The 13,860-nt window shown below is 43.4% G+C and overlaps 1 protein-coding gene across 2 annotated transcripts in view; it reads right to left on the bottom strand.

Moving 5' to 3' along the window:
• The window catches only part of DAW1 (dynein assembly factor with WD repeats 1), a 30,514-nt gene that overhangs the window by 16,524 nt on the left and 130 nt on the right, over positions 1-13,860 (bottom strand). For both annotated transcript variants that reach the window (XM_063132200.1, XM_063132199.1), the window contains exons 2-3: positions 9,027-9,099; positions 4,987-5,131 (exon numbers count right to left, since the gene is read on the bottom strand). In XM_063132200.1, the coding sequence (XP_062988270.1) occupies positions 4,987-5,131; positions 9,027-9,099 (218 nt within the window). The remainder of the gene's footprint in view (positions 1-4,986; positions 5,132-9,026; positions 9,100-13,860) is intronic.

The raw sequence follows: 13,860 nt of genomic DNA on the forward strand, positions 1-13,860 counted from the left end.
CGCAAGATCTCCCCCTCTTCTGATGGCCTCGGAAGAACAGGATGTCGTGCCTGCCATTTTGGGGTTTTATTTGTTAAAGGAGACAAGTGCATGAGCGCTCGTGAGCAAAAGGTGAGGTTTTTTTATATTTTTAACAATTTCCCCCACTCACCCCCACCTTCCCCCAATGGGTGCAGAGCTCCTGAGGAGCTCTGTGCCCCGTGTGTGGTTCCTGTCTCCTCGCGAGGAGCCAGGACAAACAGCGACACCTGCCCACATGTTCCGCGGTCTCGGGATCAGCCCAAGACCATGGAAAAAGTGGGCTGAAAGGGTAGGGTATTATCCCAAAGAAAGGGAGGGATCATCCCTCCCTGCTCCCGGGATCCTCTGTGCGTCATGTGGACGCACAGGGACGATTCCGGGGATCGCCCCAGGATATCGCCCATCTAGCTATGGCCTATGATGTAATAAACCAACCAAATTTAACTTACTCTAAAAAAAAAAAAAAAAGCAGTCAAATTAACAAAGTTAATGAGTGGAAACCTGCCATAGCACAGAAAAACATTAAAAAATTAAAAGGCTCCAATACTGAAGAAGTTGAGGTCGGACGACAATGACTAGTAAGAAGAGCTTTTGCTGAGGCCAATTACGCAAACGCGTTTTTTAAAAAAACAACCCTCACAAATATGTGGGAATATGATGATCTTAGAAAACCCTATACTCTCACAACTGTGAGCTCAAGCTATCGCTGATATGTGGGAGAAGCTTGCTTGCTTGCTGATTCTTTCACTGTCCGTCAACCCCAAATAGAAAGAAGTAGTCTGTACCCTTTAAAATGGAACAATGGAGGTTGCAGTACTGGGGGAAAGAATCAGATAGGTATATGGTAAAGCACTCAAAAGGTTTATTCCATGACAGTGAGGGACAAAACTGTTTTGACCTGAAATGTGATAGAGGGCTTCTTGAGATACATCCTTTATGAATACAGTGGATTATGAAGTTATTTTCTTGTTTAGCAATATGAGAGATGCAGATCTATTGAGCATGAGCTTACTTCTCATCTGCCAGAAATAATTAAGAGACATGCAGAGTATAATTGAACGAGGACTACTTTTGCATTTCCACTTTACAGCACGTTGCATTTCATCTCAAGAGCTGATCCCACACACTCCCCGCCTCCCCCTGCATCAACCTGCTGATCTGGGTTTAAAAAACTTGCACCCCATTTCCAAATAAGATCACACATATATGAGAAGCTTTGAATCCAGACTTAAGCCTAACATAATGATTTTTCAACCAATGGTCAAACTCACTGGTCCCTTTTCACAAATAGCCTTCCGCTGGTCTACAGCAGGGAACCAGCTCAGCCTTCACAATAGGTTTTTGTGGTTGTTGCTGCTGCTATTCAGAAGGAGAAAATTACCTTTCATGGCCAACAAAAGGGTACAGATTGTTTCTTACTATTTGGGGGTAAAGGGCAAGTGAAAGAATCATCGTGCAGCAGAAACATCCAGAGCACAGGGAAGAGACTAAACACCACCACTCTTGTCTCTGTTGGAGCCTTGAGAACGGCACCAGCGTGAGAGAGTGGAGCATGGGAGAGATCAACTGCTGCAGGCTGTAAAAAAAAACCTGGTTGTTATTTTGCTAGCTATGTTTTCCTGGTCTAGCTATTTGGAGTATTTCTTAAAGCCTTAATACATAGGAAAGATTTAGTTTATTGGGCTCTGGTTTATATACTACTGAAAATAAGTATTGATATTGTGTTGTAATGTTTGATTTTGCGTATTTTGTAAGAAATTCGAAATGTTATGCTATTATTAGTGAAATGAGTTGTTTATTATTGTAATGATGTAATGATGTAAAGACGTATTGGTATGCTTTTTTGCTATTGCTGTTTCGTTTGGCTGCTTGGGGCACTTTTAGTGGAAAAGCAGAATATCAGTTAAGATGATGATGATGATGATGATGATGATGATGATCAAGCAAGAAAGCCTCTCCCGAACAGCAGTAAAAGCTTGACCTCAATGTTGTGTCCTGAGAGTACAGGGTTTTCTAAGATCATCCGATTCCCACATATGAACAAGAGGATGGCTATTAGCTGGGATACTAGAAGGGATGAAGGGCCCCTTTCAACACTACTATTCTATGATTCTTTGGCCTAATCTACACCTACAGCCCTTTCGCAACGGAGGAGGGATAATTGCAAGGGTTCCCGCTTCCGCGATCGTTGCTCCTGGGGCACACACGAGGGAAGTGTCCCGCAAGTAAAGGAGAGCTGTTGTGGGAGGATGTGTGCCCCCTGACGGTGGTTCCAAATGTGTATCAGGAGAAGTGGGCAAGACTGGACAGATGGGCATGGATTTTTTTTTTAATACCTCCTCCAAGATGTGCAGCAGCGCAGACATGCAGATAGGTACTATGTCGAAAATGAGCTCCTGCACATCAATATGTTTGTGTTAAAAACATATATACACGGCCGGCACCAAAACACGCCAATAACCAATAAAAAAAATGTGCCAAAAATGGCTGACGTCCACTCCCGCACAACTCCAAAACTGCAGGACATGCCCCTTACAGCAGGTTGGCTGTTCGCTGAGCCAGGAGCTCGTGCCGAACAGCAACAGGGGGCCACACCAGCAGCGGACTTCAGGATTGTAGAGAGAGACGGTAAAGCTGCTACAAATCCACTCAGTGATATTCCAGGAAAACTGAGTGCTCAACCCGAGATCGCTGCAGGAGTAGGTGAATGTCATGTGGCCTGGAAGGGACGACTCCGATATAATCTCTGAATAAATGGCTGCTATAGACACGGCCTATGTTTCGGTGTGGCTAAGCCTCATGTTACTAGATGGATATATCAATACCCCTTGCTAGCAAATATTCATGAGGAAGGGGCATCAGTCCCATCCCTAGCCCATAGTTATCTCTAGTTCTTTCACACAACTATCCTGTATCAGATTCCTGCCCTTCATGCAACCCTCCTGTGAATTTTCACACTAGCACAGGCTTTCTGAGAGTCTATGTCCATGGTAAATCACTCAGCTTCTTAACCACAATGGAACAGTGAGGACATCGATAACAAGCACGGCAATGTGTTTTCTGGCATGCTTGACTAGTTGTATGCTCCCAGTGCATGTCTTTCTTTCAGCAGAGATACCTAGGGAGGGAGGGAAGGAGTGCCCTGGAGAGGCTGGGTTCTGGGTGAAATCAGCTCTGTTAAAATCACCAGTGGATACCTGGGCAGTTACGATAGCTCAACAGTGCCATCTGGTAATGTGAAAGAGGTATTTCAATTTATGAAAGGGGAGGTCAGACAATTAGAGCAAACAAAATGCATCTATTCCTTCACCTGGTCATCTCTAGAGGAATTGCGTGAGAATAAAACTATTCATACAACCTGTTGACCAAACAGACTTTTAGGTGAAAAGCCCAAAGCCACTGCAGTCAGTCTGTGCTCTGGCCTGTACAACTTATAAATCGCCAACCTGAATGCACCCCAGCAGTGATGGTCCACAAGGGACTTTTGCTGCCTGCCTTGACCAGCAAAACCTGGTGTGTGCATGTGTGTGTGTATAATTTAACTTCTGGCAAACCACAATTTGGGATGTCAGAGGAATCTGCCCAGGGAAGTGGGGATGAAGTTGACCAACCTTTCAGCACCTCAACCCCCCAAGACTTCAGCTTGCCTCCCTGCGAGCTAGCCTGACTCACAGATTTTCCTTTTTTTCCCCTGGCCATAGAGCTGGGAGCCCTTCCACTACCACTGTCATTACCATGCAGCCCTCCCACTCTCCCTGCCGCTGTCAGCCCCAGCCTGGAGAGCCCCTGCACATCAGAAAGGTAAGTCAGTGGGCTCTGCAGGCTGGAGCTGGCAGGGGCAGTGAGAGAGAGAAGTTGTGTGTCGACAGTGGCAGCAGCACCACAGTGCAGCCCTCCCTATCTCTCTGGCATCATCAGCCCCAGCCCAGAGACACCATTGCCTTTTCTTTCAGACATGCAGGGTGTCTCTGGCCAGGAGGTGACAGGCAGAGAGGGAGTGTTGCACAGTAATAGGCGGCAGCGGCAAAGAGGGAGGGTGGGCCAGCAGGAACTTTTTCTGGGGGGGAGTGTTGTGTTCCCATAAATAGCAAGTTCCACAAATTAAAGCCATATTTTGCACAAATTGTTTTTTATGACCCCCCCCCCCCCGAAAAAGTTCCCAGGAACAATCCCCAGTTTGGCTCGCAAAGGCAGGCTGAGCTGAGGGACCACGGGAATCCACCCAGGATGGACATCCCTAGACACAATACCTTGCTAGTGTGCTTCATTCAGTCAGTGCAGCGTTCCTCAACCTTTAGATGTCTTGGACTACAACTCCAATTATCCCTGAGCCATTGGCCAGGCGGCTAGGGACTGATGGGAGTTGTGGTCCTAACATCTGGAGGGCTAGCTAAATGGGTCATAACCTGTGCGGACCTACTTAACCCAAAACAGACAGGAATCATCCCTCATCCATAAGAAGCAATAGCAAATGCTACAGTGCCTTCTAGTTTGATTCTTAAGAGTCCAAGATGTTGCAGTGCATCCTCACCTCCTAACTGGAACGCACCTATTTAGGGTTCCAGTAAGCCCTGCCCTCCTCCAAGATACTTCATTCCATCCCCCTCTGCCCCCCAGTCTACCCTTGACTTCCCAGTTTTCTTTTTCAATTGATACGCAACATTCCATGACTACTGTACATGTTCACTGAGCTGTTTGGTGGGGAGTTTTTTGAGGTGTTTTAAAAAAGTGGTATATACATGTGGTGCATGTGGTGTATTTCTGCAAAGCTTGGAGTTCCCCTGAGCATGCTTATTCCTCTTTCCTGTTTCTCAGTGGTTCTGTTTTAGCATCATTTCAGTCAGCACTCACTACCTGTGTTTGCTGTTAGAGGGCTTGATTCAACCAACAGTCTTTCAAAATATGGTGTTACTGTGCATTTACATTACTGTAAACAAGGATCAGCAATTGCCCCATGGCTCTTACCTTAAAAAGATAGAACTTGTGGTCCACCTGTTGTCCCAGCTTCTCTTGTAATCGCAGTATTAAATGTACAACCTGGTCTTTACGTGATGCTGTGATGAGAGGTTCTGCTTTTCTAATATCTTCTACTAAGGCTCCTACATCTGTACTGAAGTACATTTTAAAATATAATGTTCATCTTTTGGTAAACATGTATGCTGTATGACATCATATAACTTGAAGTAACCTGAAAGTAACATGGTTTTATCTACTCAAATGCAGGATTCCCAATCCCACCCTCTACAGAATAACCACAGCATCCAGATTATAACGGAACACAAATTCTTGGTGGATTTCGACTACAAATGGAGAGCAGAAATAACTATCTTGGAGCATGAAATAATTCAGAAGATGCCATCCACTATAGTGGAACAGAGCACTCACGCAGCTGTTTGATCTGGGGAAGCATTCCTTTCCAAACCAATAGTCATTCCTTTCCAAACCAATAGTGATGTGTTATATTGTAGGCATAGAGGGGGTGGGGGCCACATTCTCTGAGAGAAAATTTCATTGTTCCTTAATCTATTAACTTTTGTAAACAGCCCACAGAGCTTTTGCTATGAGGCGGTATATACATTTAATAAATAAATGTAATGTAATTTAATTTAATAAATAAATATCTCATATCTAGCTGTTAAGCCTTTGATGCCTTAGCAAGAAGCCCCACCGCCACCCATACCATTTTACAGAACAGAAACCCCGTCTTGCTCCTTTATAAATGTTTGCAATTATATTAACACTATTTAGGTTCTCTGATCTCTCCAAGGCCTAATCTACACCAAGCAGGATATTGCACTATGAAAGCAGTATATAAAAGGCAGGAGCCACACTATTGCTTTATAGCGATACTGAAGTGCATTCACAACTGTTGGGGCCCATTGACACATACCATATCCCGCTTTCATGCTGTTATATCCTGCCTTTTATATACCGCTTTTATATACCGCATACCATATCCTGCCTTTTATATACCGCTTTCATACTGCTTTCATAGTGCAATATCCTGCTTGGTGTAGATTAGGCCCTAGTATCTCAAAGAGAAGGTCTCAGAAATGTATAGTCCAACTTCAATGTATTATGGTGCAATCTATGCATGTTTAGATAGAAAAAAGTCCTACAAGTCCCAGCATTCCCCAGCCAACATGCTGGCTGGAGAATGCTGGGAGTTGAATTACTTTTTTCTGTCTAAACATGCATAGGATTGCACCATTAATGACTTCATTAAACCAGTTAGTTCTTATGACCACATTCTTCTTTTATCTAGTTTCTCTCTCTTTTTGCTGTATTTATAACACAGCTAGGACCAGTCCCATCAAATTCAAATAAAGCGAGATTTATGACTGTCTTGGGAGTTTTCCAGAGTTAAATGCAAGATGTCACAGTGGTATTTCTGAAGACAGTTGCATAGGACTGGGCTGTAAGACTTGTTTCTTTTCCTAGGTTAAATTGCTCTAGCATCTATTCAGCAGGCTGGTTCACACAACACAGCCAGTTTATCATGGATTATTTAAGCCACAATGAGCCGTAGTGCATGCAGCTGCCATTTTGAAGATGTAATCTTCAAATGAGGTGATCAAGGCTTGTGCCACGTGGTGCAACCCTAGCCATTGGGAGTTATTTGACAGTTAAACAACCCTCACATAACCATTTTATTAATCAAGAATTATGCAAAGATAGTTTAACCTTTGAAAAACCATAATGGCTAGGTTCACATGACACGGCACAACCCCAATTGCCTCAATTGGGGATTGCATATTGAAAATGCTGGCTATAGGCCGCTGCTAGACGAGGGTTTAGCCCGGGCTGATACCTGGGCAAACCCGTGCGACCAGATGACGCACAGGGGATCCCAGGGTCAGCCCGAGGGTAAACTCTCCCTTGGCCCGGGATAACCGGCACCGGTTGTGGCCTGGTATTTCCGCAGCCCCGGGCTGAGCCCGGGACTGTGAAGGGTCTAGCTGGTTCACATCGGGCCGGGGGGGGGGGGGAGAATTGCAGGGGGGGAGAAATGGGGCCTGGGAGGGGCAAGACTGGACCCAGTGGGAGAGATGGGGGAAAGAGTGGAACCAGGGGTGGGGGAGACTGTGGCCAGGGGGATCGGAGATTGTGGCCGGGGGGGGGGCGGAGGGGGCATCGGACATGGCAGGCGGGCGGGGGGGACGATCGGGCGGGCAAGCAATCGGACATGGCAGGCAGGCGAGCGGGGGGTGATCGGACATGGTGGGCGGACAGGCATCGGACATCGGGGGGGAAATCGGGGGCAGAGGGGAGTGGGGAACCCTTTTTTTTTTAAAAAAAAAGCCTACCTTATCGTTGGTGCGCTCCTGCGCACATGGCCCCTTTAAGCTGGGGGGGGGGGGAAATGGCTGACGGGACTTTCCTTTACCCCGTCGCATGTCACATGTGGACAGGAGTGCCAGCCTGCACTACTTCTAGTGCGGGCTGGCCCCTCCACATGCTGGGATTTAAAAGTAGGTCTAGCAAGGCCCATACACAGCAACTCATCATGTGTTAAATAACCCACAATGCCCCGGCTACGTCAGGCAAACCAGTCAACCAGTCATTATCTTCTCATAAGACAGGTTTCCCATTTCTCTGCCATTTTATTTGCAAGTGCTTCCATTTTAATGTTTTCTTCTTGAACATAGGTGATTAATTTTGCATTCCGGATTCCATATGAGGCCTCACCCAATGACTTATACATGATAGCGTAATTTTCTTTAAAACATCTCGTCATTGCAGTCATGGCGACTCATATTTATGATTGGTTTTAATTTCAAATAGCAAGTTGGCTTGTTCAAAAATATCACATGGTATTAAAATTGTATATTGGCACTATTTTTCTCCGGGTTGAGTATTGAAGTTAAAGAGTTAAAATTCTCTTTAAAGTGACCCACCCACCCTCTAAAAGTAGCCTCAAATCTTTTGGAATGTTTAAAGCATAACAGCATTACTGGGAACAAATATACAGTTTACAAAACTGGTTCCTGTTTGTAAAGGAATGTTGTATAGATACTCTCACTGGTGAAGGATAGATATTCCACTGGGGAATAATGTCCATGGAATAAAGGGGATTTTCATGCATGTTCTCAATAATTATCAAGGGTCACATCTGCTATGTATACTGGCAACAGAGTTTGTAAGTCAATGTCTGTCTTCTGAAATATTACTGTGATATCTTGAAGTCAGGAAAACTCCCAGGATACCCATAAACCTACCCTCATTCGTGGATTTGAAAAACACATTTCGCATATTCTTGCCACTGCACATCAGGTGACTAAAAGTAGAGGTTTACATTTCAATGGTATAAACACCCAGGGAGCAAGAGTAGACCCATGGAAATCAATGGCTTGAAGTCTGCTTGCTCAACAGGACTTCTGCTCAGACAACGAGGCTTCTTCTCCTTCTGCTCCCCGCTGTAGCCCGCCTCACCCCCCAAATCTGCTGCAAAGGGTCTATTCCCGAGTCTCTGGAGCATATTTGGGTTGTGTGCAGGAGGCTGCATGTTAGTCATCAGTAAGGTAAGTCCCATCAGTTAAAATGGGTCTACTCTAAGTATAATAATATGCTAAGTGTGGATTCAGTTCCAAGGCTAACTTATATCCTTATCTATGTTAAATACATCATATCGATGACAGCTTCTTATAAAGCATGGGATATATCTGGTCTTTGTTGTTAACCTATACCCTGGTGTAAGTAATAAATTCCATGCCTTCAAAAATGCTGTCATCTGAGCAACTGTGAAATGGAAATCATGAAATGCTGAAATTTCAGCTATAAAAAATTCACAAGAAAATAAATGGCTATATGCTAGTTATGCCAAGGGAAACAGGGTCTTACATGAATATATCTAGAAAAAGATAGTATGACATCACGGATTAAACAGTTCTTGATGACCAAAAAGTAAGTAATATTTTGAGCTGTTTAACAAATTTGTATGTATCAGTTGCATTGTTCTGTGTTGATATACAGTTTTATTGCTTGCAATAAAATATAATACTCACGCAGTACTGAGATCTAGTAAATCTATGGATTTTGTTTTCACTTCTCCGCCTTGAACATATTCTAATATAATGCCTTTAAAGAAGAATAAAAAGATCATTATTAATTCAATGTCAAGCTGGCTTCTGAAGGCAAACACTACAAAGAATGACCTTTTCTTTGATAGAAATCCTATTGATTTCAGTAGCAATAATTCTAATTTTAACCATGTAAGAAATGAGCAGAATCAAACAGATATTTGTCAATTTCAGTATTGACATACTGTAGAACATAGACCAAAGAACTGTGCAGCTAGTTACATATGCCCAAGAGAACTTTCGGCTTGGTATTCTTCAAAAGAGCAACCCCACCCATACATGACACACGGCAAGCTGCTTTTGAAACTTGGGGAAGGGGGAGTTTATGATATAGCTTGAGGTCTGCTGTTCAAAGGGGAAATGACAAACATTCCACTCTTTATGCACAATCACTTGGTCACACATGCAGCTCAATTGTAGGTGTGTCTATTCAGAAGTAAGTCCTACTATGCTCAATGGAGCTTACTCCTAGGTAAGTGTGCATAGGAATTCAGCCCGCAAAGTAGGTCTTTTTGATTCCAGCTCTAAAATAGCTATTTTGAATTTCAGGTACAATGTTTACCTAGAAAAATAAATACTGAAACATTCATATAGTTGCAAATGCAAAAGACATATTGATTATATATGCAGGACTCAGGATTAGCCAATTACCTAATTACACACACCATTAACTTATGGAATTCTCTGCCACAAGATGAAAAATGGGAACAGGAAAAAGTTTCAGGAAACTGCCATAGGGGGTAGGGTGACCATATGAAAAGGAGGACAGGGCTCCTGTATCTTTAACAGTTGTATTGAAAAGGGAATTTCAGCAGGTGTCATTTGTATATATGGGGAATCTGGGGGAATTTCCTCTTCATCACAACAGTTAAAGCTGCAGGTGCCCTGCTCTCTTTTAAATCTGGTCACTCTAGTATAGCTCCTGCACCTTTAACTGTAGTGATGAAGCGGGAATTTCACTAGGTTCTCCATATATAAAAATGACACCTGCTAAAATTCCCTTTTCTATGCAACTTTTAAAGATACAGGAGCCCTGTCCTCCTTTTCATATGGTCACCCTAATAGGGGGAAGAGGAAGCTTTGCTGGTGTTCAGCACAATTTCATTTCTTGAAGATTAAGGAGGAGGAGGAGGAAGTGGTGGAGGAGGAGATTGGGTGAATAATCAGAGAGAGTGAACATACATCCCTTATACCATGGGTGGGCAACTTGTAGCTCTCCAAATGTTTTGGACTACAATCCCCATCATCCCTCAACATTGGTATGCTAGCTGTGGGAGTTATAGACCAAAATAAAATCTGGAAGGCCACAAGTTGCTTATCCCTGCCCTATAATTTTGCAACTATGTAAAATACTACACGCACAAGGGAAATGGTTGCGTCCCTCACATTTCATGTAATCACCATACAAAAGAAACTCTACTTGGTCAGAACATCCAGTTTGCTAGCAACAAAATATCAAGGTCAACGCTTGGAAAATGTGAATTACACCTGCAACAACTGAATTACAGTGGTTTGTGGTAGGCAACCTAGTTTGTTCATCGCAAAGGCATATTTGAAATGGGAGCTTCCTGATCCATAAAATGTGGACTTTCCAATTCAACAAATTTCTAATACAGCCTGTTTAATTAAACTAGCATTATTGAGACTTTTTTTTACTCTTACAGAAACATTTAGCTGGCTAGACTTTGAAGATGCTAAGAGCAATTTAATGTCCCAAGGTGCTTTTTAAATATGAAAAGAAAATGCAGTGAAATGTTCGTGTAATGGAACTGCAGTGTGAGTAGCTAGCTTCCCACTTCATGCATCAATAGAATTTTCGACTAGTACCTTGGGAATTGTGAACCTATTCTGTCTTTCTCTCCTTAAAACGTTTTTATTTGTAATATAAGAAAGTGTTGGGAAAACATGGGAGAGTAACAAACTGAAGACAGAGGCCCTTTCTACACCTAAGGATTATCCCAGGAAAATGGAGGGATCGTCCCTGCCTGCTCTCGTCCCTGCTTGCCTGTGTGTCATTTGCTTGCACAGGGAGATCCCGGGACGATCCCTGGAAAAAAGGTAGGTGTAGAAACGGCCAGATACATCAAGAGCCCCTGTAAAATTCTATGAACAAAACAAGATGATTGCCCAATAAAAGCTTGTCTGGAAGTACCCTAGACACATTTATTTGAAAGTATTATTGATTTCAGTGCAATTTACATTCAAATTAGGGTTTTATTTTTTATTAACTCAATTCTGCTGGTACATTTGGGGAATTGCAGGATCACAGCCCAAGCTATTGAAAGTATAAAATTGTAGAAGCTTCCACACCAGCTTTGTTTACCAATTTGAGGTCTTCAAACGCAAATGTAAATCTGCCATATATACCATATGATCCTACTAAATATAACTGAGACACACATAGAAGCAAGCTGCCTACTCCATTACTTTTCCTGCAAGTATAAATAGCTTGTAGATTAGATTTTAGGCTACTGTTTTAGTATTAGTTGGTTGTTCCCTATCGGAAACAGTATTAGACAGCTGCACAACTATTGTTTGTCTTATGACTACATTGTAAATGTGACACTTTTTATTTTACTCTAGGGTTTCACGTGTCATTTAGTAGAGTGCAGCTTTTCTGTAAATCGCCTCAGGCCTCAATTTTACAACTAATTACCATTTCTTATGGCAGCTACAGTTTGGTGCACAGACATGAACTGAGCAGGTTGTGTTACTACTGTCTGCCACAGGCTGATGGTGTCCCATATACTGTACATTAGTCACATCCACAATTTTTCAAGCAGTTTCTAATAAGTGCCAAAAGTCAATTTGCACTGACTTCAGTACATTGTGGTCAGAAATCACCATACATATAACTGGTTCTGCCCATGGCAGCATTATGGGCAACCAGAAGATGCAGCAGTCACAAAGGGGCATGTGAATAGGGGCTTGGTTATAATAATTCTACTTAAATCCCACATTTTCTCAAGACAGTGTACATGATCTTCCCACCCATTTTATCCTCACAACAATCCTATAAAGAAGGTCAGACTGAAGATATAGGCCATGGCTAGACCAGGCCTATATCCCGGGATTATCCCTGTGCATCCAAATGACACACAGGGGATCCCGAGAGCAGGCAGGGACGGCCTGGGATAATCCTTAGGTCTAGCTAAGGCCATAGTGACTATATTTGGTAGGGAATCTATACAGCATTGGTTTCTATGATGATGACACCAGTTCTGAGGCTTCTTTCACATGCAAGAGCTGGGGAATTTCAGCTGGATCTCCTCCATGCTAATCTAGCATTCTAACCACTACCCCACACTGGGGGTGCTTCCGGATGAGGCTTTCATCATGCCATTGCCCTGCCTCATTCAATGTATTTCAAGGGAGCAAGTTGTGTCTATGTGTTGTACACGTGCAAGACAATCCCTTTTCTGAATTCTTTTTATTATATTGTGTCCCTGCTGATTAATTTCTAAAAACAGGGGCACAAAAATACCTTTAAAATAGAGTGGGGATGTCCTGTCCACTAATCCCAAAAAGGATATGTGCCATTACTTAACATTCAGGAAAAGGCACTCTGTACATCTTCAGAGAAACATCATCATCATTATTATTATTTCAAGGCTGAGGCTGCAATCTAAAATACACATTTATTTGAGAGAATTTGAACATGAATATCTTCAAGGTGGTTTACCTCGGAGTAAGCAGTGGAGTTAACTTTATAGTCAACAGTCTTTGGATGCTTCCAAACAAGGCTTTTATTGCACAAACACACAGCCGCTTTCATAGAATTTTATTGGGGGGGGGGGGGATTACCAGAAAGGGTGCTTTCAAATGGCAGTTTCCTAGGGCTAACAATCAAAAAGCATTGTGCAGTTTTTTCTTCTCTCTTTTAACCATTTTTTTCCTTGTAAGAAAAAGACATTTTTTTCCTTAACAGATTTTCTGTAGTAAGAAAAAAGACAAGTAGTAATTGGAAAACAAGTTACGATTGGAAGATGATGTATGGAAATCTTCCCACCTAGCCCAAAATTCCATGAATGAGGTAATGTAATTGCACAGTGAAAGCCTTGTCTGGAAACACCCTGATAAAATCCATTAAAGGTGCAATCCTATGCATATTTAGACAGAAAAAAAGTCCTACAACTCCCGGCACTGGCTGGTGAATGCCAGAAGTGGTAGGGCTTTTTTTCCTGTCTAAACTTGCATAGGATTGCACCCTATAGTATAAAGACAGGATAAGGGCATAATCCTACACATGTTTAGACGGGGTGGGGGGAATCCTACAACTCCCAACATTCCCCCTGTAAACCATGTTTACACTGAAAAAGTCCTACAACTCCTAGCATGGCTGGCTGGGGGGGCGGGGGTCTGCCGGGAATTGTAGGACTTTCTTTTTTTGATTGTTCGCGCTAGGCGCTCTTCATCTGGAAGCACCCTTACAGCGCATTTCCTCAGAAGTAAGTCCCATTGTGTTCAGTGGGGCTTACCCCCAGGCAAGCGCGCCTATAAGATCGCATCCTCAGTGAAAGGTACTGAACAATACGATCCGGGGATGAGCCTTTCCAGTTTAGCCCTGCCATGAATTCTGCGGCTCTTCCCCTCCTCTTTGTGTCCCCGTGCTCACTCGAGCGAGACCCCCCGCCTTGTCGCCGTCCCCCATTAACCCTGTCATCCCCGTCTCCATCCCTCCCGCCTTCGCATCGCCCTCGTTTCCCTGCCGTCAATTCTCAAAGTCCTCCCACAACAGCTCGCCGTCTCCCCGGCTCCT

The sequence above is a fragment of the Elgaria multicarinata genome, chromosome 8, assembly GCF_023053635.1.
Source record: "Elgaria multicarinata webbii isolate HBS135686 ecotype San Diego chromosome 8, rElgMul1.1.pri, whole genome shotgun sequence".
Lineage (NCBI taxonomy): Eukaryota > Metazoa > Chordata > Lepidosauria > Squamata > Anguidae > Elgaria > Elgaria multicarinata.